Source organism: Eurypyga helias, unplaced genomic scaffold (genome assembly GCF_000690775.1).
Source record: "Eurypyga helias isolate BGI_N326 unplaced genomic scaffold, ASM69077v1 scaffold19650, whole genome shotgun sequence".
Lineage (NCBI taxonomy): Eukaryota > Metazoa > Chordata > Aves > Eurypygiformes > Eurypygidae > Eurypyga > Eurypyga helias.
In genome coordinates, this window is record NW_010226518.1 from 39,949 (window position 1) to 45,948 (window position 6,000).

The following is a 6,000-nucleotide window of genomic DNA, read 5'->3' on the forward strand; positions in this document are numbered from 1 at the left end:
TCCAGGCCAGGCAGGGAGAAGCACAAGCTGACTCCTTTGGACTGAAACCCCTTAAAACGGCTGAGAAAAGTGACCGTAACAAATCAGACCTTCTCGGGGTCCCTGGGACGGTTGGCAGAAGAGACTCAGACCCTGTGCCACCCTCCTGGTTTGCATGCCAGCCATCTGTATCCCTCTCATTCTCTGTCCTTGCATGAAGCGCTGTTGTCCCCTGGCTGTGGGCAGCAGCGGTGGACCGAGGGACATCGTGGCTGCGGAGAGGGCTGAACAGTTGGGGACGGTGTGAGTGACTCCAGTGTGCCTGCCACCAGCACTGCATCTCTCTCCCGCAGCCAAACCGGAGCATCTTTCTGGCTGCTCTGGTGTACTTCCCCCATCTAGCAGAGTCTGTGGCAGAGTGGGAGCTTTTAAATTGTCTTTTGGCAGATTTTTACGCTTGTCTAATTATTATTTGGTTTTACTTCCTCAGGGGAACATCTGGGAACAGATTTTTCGCATTTCGTTCATCCTTGAGATGATCAACACGGTGCCATTTATTATCACGGTGAGTGTTTCCCAGTGACATTTTAAAGCAGCTCTAAGTTGCTTAAATACCGTAGTTTTGGTGGTGAAATAAAGAAAAATGGATGTCTGGCCAAGTAGTATTTAAAGCTGGCAGGAAATTTTTGCTTCAATATTTTCAACATAAGGAATTTCTCTGGACTGTTATCCCAAAGCCAATCTCCCTTTTCAGCTGCTCCGCTGCAGCCGGAGGAGTGGGGCAGGGTTTGGTGGCAGCTTCTGCAGGGGGCGGTGCTTGGTTTGGAGATGGACCCTTCCTGACAGGGCTCAGATTGGCTGTTTATATCTTTTTTTTTTTTATAAAAAGCATAGATTTTTCTGTAACTCTTGCTTTTAGATATTCTGGCCTCCTTTGCGGAATCTGTTCATTCCTGTATTTCTGAACTGCTGGCTTGCCAAGTATGCCCTGGAGAACATGATTGTGAGTGGATGCATCCTAGCCCTTTGCCCTGGGTCCCTCTGCCCTGGGATGCCGAGGGCAGTGTGGTCTGGAGGAGGCCCTCCCTGCCGCCAGCTCTCAGCAGGTTTTTAGTGCTTGGTGCGTGCAGCCATGCCGGGGTTGGTGGGAGGCGATGCTTTGCCATCTGGTGATGCTGGCTTGTGGACCTGAGCGGGAACCCTTTGGTGTCTGAGCCACGTTGTCTCTGTCAGCTGCATATTGACAAGGGCGGCTTCCGGCTGTCCCCGGGATGTGGTTTTACAGCAGGATGAGATATTCCAGCCATTCCCACGTGCCCACTTGAGCTGTGTCTCGTGGCAGCAGAGCCCAGACCTGCTCACAGAAATGCACATCCCTTTTCAAGGGCTAAATTCTGGCCTGCCCTCCATCCTGGGGGGCATTGCTGGAGCTAGCAAGGCAGCAGTTGGTACTTGGAGGAGGATTTTACCCTCAGCCTGTCTGAGTTGGTAAGAGCTCTCTCCTCTCTTCCCAGAACGACCTGCACCGAGCCATACAAAGGACACAGTCAGCGATGTTTAACCAGGTGCTCATTCTCATCTGCACCCTCCTGTGTCTCGTTTTCACAGGGTAAGTGTTGCTCTTGTTTAGCTAAACCACCTTCTTCATCCAGGGATACCAGCTTTTCGTGTCCCAGGGGTGACTGGTGGAGCCAAGCTGTCTCAGGGATTAAGGGGAGATGAGGGGAGACCTTCCCACTGGGATGGCAGTGCCAGGGTGTCACGTAGCAATTTGGGAAGCCAGAGGAGGTTCTGCCTTTAAGCAGTGTCTTCTCGCCTGATTTTTCAGTCTGAGAGGTTTGTGCACACTGAGGAAAGCGTAACTGTTCAGGGCTGTTTATCAGACTGAACTCCCAAGCCCTTGTCATCCTTTCTTTGCTCATGGGACAAGTCCCAGGTCCTCGAGCTGAGTTTTGGAATTGGGGGAGCCGTGGCAAGACATGTGCACCGGGTTTCCACTCATGTCCGGGGGCTTTGGCTTGGCACAGTCACGTCTGCTGGAGCTTTGGGAAGACCCCTGGCACCATCAGCTCCCTGGCACCAGGCTCCTTCTGCCTTGCTTCATTCCCCAGTGCGTGGAACACCGGGAAGATCAATTCCTATTTTAGAAACTAATTATCCTCCTTAATTATGTGATTTTAACAGAAACTTTTCAGCGGGTGCATGTGAGGATGAGGGTGTTGTTGGAGGGAGATGGGTGATGCGGACAGACGCGTCTCAGACCAGGGCTGAGTGCTGTAGGGTCAGGGGCAGGGACAGCAGCGTCCTGTGGGGCATGAGCTCGGACGTGTGACAGCTCATTCACCAGGACCCATTGCACTCCCTGGCTCCCACCGTGCTCCTCCTCCCCACCAAGTTACCATAGCTGCTGAGCTCGTTTGTGTAATAGACCACTGGGGCTGCTGCTAATTAACTGGGCCCTTTACCCTGCACACTGCCAACAACGAGGGCATCTCTCTGTAAAGGAGTCAGTCCTCATTGCTGGGTACTTAGCTTTGAATTAGGCTTCTTGAATCTTCCTCTGGCTCCCTTGGTCTGTATTTGAAGCATATAATACCATTAAGTTGCTGAACAACAGGAAATGAAGCTTTGAGGCTCATGAGTCTTTGGCAATAAAGTTGATCCTCTGATGTGAGTGAGTAATGCAATTTCAGAGCAGATCAGTGCTCCCCGCTCGTGGCACCTCCTGCCCGTGGACGTGTTTCTTGGTGGAGGCTGCCAGGCTACAGTTCGGGTCCCAGACAACTTAGTGACACTTGTGTTCAGCCAGATGACTTTGAAACTGCAGGTTGGAGGAGTGACGCTGTCAGCCTCTCCGTGAGGAGCAAGGCAGCTCTGCGGCACAGGGAGTGGGCGATGGGATCCGGCTCATGCCTGCCGGAGCGCATCCCCCCTGTAACAGAGAGCCTGTCCCATGGGATGACTCCCTCCAGAGGCTTACTGGGACAGCTGCTTGCCTCCACATTTTAGTTTTTTGCCATCCAAGGGCAGCCCCCAGGTGAGGTACCATGGCATGGTCTTACTGGGAGCCATCACCCAGGAGCTAGACTTCTCCAGACAGCAGCCACATCAAACCAACTCCTTCATCTGTGAGCACCATTAGCTGAATCATTTCTGTTGGTGACATAAATCCACTGCTGATGCTGTCAGGTGTTACAGACAAATTTCCTCCAGGGATGAGGGTGAAAGTCGCCTTCCAGGGTTCCCCACTGACTTGAGCAGGCGCTACGGGCACTGCCTGTCTCCCGGGCAGGGAAGCGCTCGCTGCGATGTCTGCTTTCTCCCTTCAGGACCTGTGGCATCCAGCACTTGGAAAGGGCAGGTGAGAAGCTCTCCCTCTTCAAGTCCTTCTATTTCTGCATCGTCACCTTTTCCACTGTGGGCTACGGAGACGTGACACCAAAGATCTGGCCTTCCCAGCTCCTCGTCGTGATAATGATTTGCGTTGCCCTGGTCGTGCTGCCACTCCAGGTTAGACCTGCACAGCTGAGGATGGAGAGGGATGCAGAGCGCCTGGGCAGCCCTGCCAGCAGTGACGTCTGCTCTCTGCCTTCGTTTGCAGTTTGAGGAGCTCGTCTACCTGTGGATGGAGCGGCAGAAGTCGGGAGGCAATTACAGCCGTCACCGTGCCCAGACAGAGAAGCATGTCGTCCTTTGTGTCAGCTCCCTCAAGATTGATCTCCTCATGGACTTCCTCAACGAGTTTTATGCCCACCCACGCCTGCAGGTGAGGACCAGGGGTGTTCCCACTGTGCTCAGCTACAGCTTGCCCTTGCTGGGCTCGCAGCCATGCTGGGCACGGCCGTGTCGCTGCCAGTGGTGAGCGCCCTGCCCAGCTATGGCAGATATGGCAAAGAATAAGGTAAAAGCCATCCAGCCCGGCACCAGGAAGCACATGCTGCACTGGCCAAGGAAGGGGACAAGTGATACTATGCGTCCACCTTTGCCATCTCAGCGATGGAGCTCTCTCTGCCCCTGTTTTCTGTTAGAGCACTGTGTAAGCACGTGGAAAGGGCAGAAACAGAACATGTAGTTGCTAAACCTCAGTGGGATTTACCCAGCTCTAACTGGAGTATCCCCACATATTCAAGCAAATGACTGCGCCTTTCCTGCTCCCCGTCACAGCCGTGTGTCAGATTTGCATTTCATCCCAATACTCACATATGCTTCATTACCATTGCCCAGCCTTGATTCCACACATCCAAGCTTTAAAATCCTGCTCGTTGCAGTAACTGCAAGAGACTCTGCTTTGCTGTGGGTGTGCAGCTCGTCCCTCATTCTGTAGTCAGATGTGCCTGCATTGGCTTTAATGCAGAACTGGGTGGAGAAGATGCTGATGTGTTTCCCTAGACCCTTGCAGGACCCTGGAGCAGGGTTGGGGGTGTCATACACCAGGAGCAAATATCAGAAGCCCCGGAGGAGCTGTTTGCTCAGGCAGCAAAACCTCGTGTCTGGGCTGGCTGTGGCAGGTGTGTGCCTGCAGATCCACGCAAGCTTCTCTCTTGCAGGATTACTACGTGGTGATACTTTGCCCGACGGAGATGGATATCCAGGTGCGGCGTGTCCTGCAGATCCCTCTGTGGTCGCAGCGAGTGATCTACCTCCAGGGTTCTGCGCTGAAGGACCAGGACCTCATGCGAGCCAAGTGAGCAGAGGGACGCACCGTGCACACACAGCAAGGCTGGTCCCGCTGTCCATGGGCTTTGGAGCTGCAGAGGGATCCAGGCAATATCAGCCCAGATGCATGACAGTGGGCATCCCTGCATGTCTTGGAGGGAGCTGGCAGTGCCCTGGCTGGGTATGGAGTGATGCCCAGCTTTGCTGGCCTGTGCGATTCACAGGATTGCTGCTTTCTGTTTGCAGGATGGACAACGGAGAAGCCTGCTTCATTCTCAGCAGCCGAAATGAGGTGGACCGCACTGCAGCGGTAAGCCAGGCCTGGGGAATGGCACAGTTGGAAATTATTAATTTTTCAGGCTGGAAGGGACCAGTGTGATCGCTGCGTCTTGCTTTTGCACAGCCCAGGAGGGTGCAGCAGCGTGGGGTTCAAGTGCTGAGCCCCCGTGGGCTCACCTTCCCACTGCTGCCCTAGTTTCCCATCGGCGATGGGTTCTGGGGAGCAGGGGAGAGCCGTTATCCCCTGTTAGCACAGGGTGTGGGAAGATCCCATGCCATACATCTTTGTGTTGGCCAGGTGCTATGCTGTTCATCTCAAGCATAGAAGTGCTAGGGAAAATAAGCCATCAGACAAGTAGCTGTTGCTCTTCTCCTTGGCTAGGACCACCAGACCATCCTGAGAGCCTGGGCTGTGAAAGATTTTGCTCCCAACTGTCCTCTCTACGTTCAGATCTTAAAGCCTGAAAACAAGTTCCATGTCAAGTTTGCTGGTGAGTTGGGCAGAGCTGCTTGCTTCCATGGTCTGGGCCATCTTACCTGCCATCACTGATGCTTCCAGCGGTGCTTCCGTCTTGGAGAAGCCCATGACCTGGTGCTGAGACTCCTCTTGATTGCTGGAAGATACTTTAGGGCCCTCAGTCCCTTTATCACGATGCACACTAAAGCCTGCAGCAACACACCTGGAGCCAGGGGAGAGCTGGCTGTGGGCTGCCCTGGGATGGGGGTCATTTGTTGCCTGAGTCTGTGTCCCACGAGTGTGGTGGCCTCAGTGGGCTGGTGTCCACCTGGCCGTTTCCAGCCTGTATCCCTGTTTTCCTGTCTGCATTAATCCCATTCATGGTGTTCCCCGTGGGCTGTTGATCAGCTGAAAGCTCTCCCGGGACTGGCAGGAGGAGCAAGCACCCAGACCCAAACCCCACCCCAAAATTACCACATCCCCAGGCACTGCCAGCCAAGGAACGCATCCATGTCCCTCCCCACTGTGACAGCTCACTATGCCTTTCAGATCACGTTGTCTGCGAAGAGGAGTGCAAATACGCCATGCTGGCACTGAACTGCGTCTGCCCCGCCACCTCCACCCTCATC

General features: G+C 54.0%; 1 protein-coding gene across 1 annotated transcript in view; it reads left to right on the forward strand.

The window, feature by feature from the left end:
* The window catches only part of LOC104510984 (potassium channel subfamily T member 1-like), a gene marked incomplete at its 3' end in the record, with an annotated part of 38,111 nt that overhangs the window by 23,710 nt on the left and 8,401 nt on the right, over positions 1-6,000 (forward strand). The window contains 9 exon segments of the mRNA XM_010153420.1: positions 470-544; positions 899-982; positions 1,494-1,588; positions 3,309-3,489; positions 3,581-3,745; positions 4,527-4,663; positions 4,882-4,945; positions 5,297-5,405; positions 5,921-6,000. The exon segment at positions 5,921-6,000 is cut by the window's right edge and continues 7 nt beyond it. Coding sequence (XP_010151722.1) covers positions 470-544; positions 899-982; positions 1,494-1,588; positions 3,309-3,489; positions 3,581-3,745; positions 4,527-4,663; positions 4,882-4,945; positions 5,297-5,405; positions 5,921-6,000 — 990 coding nt within the window.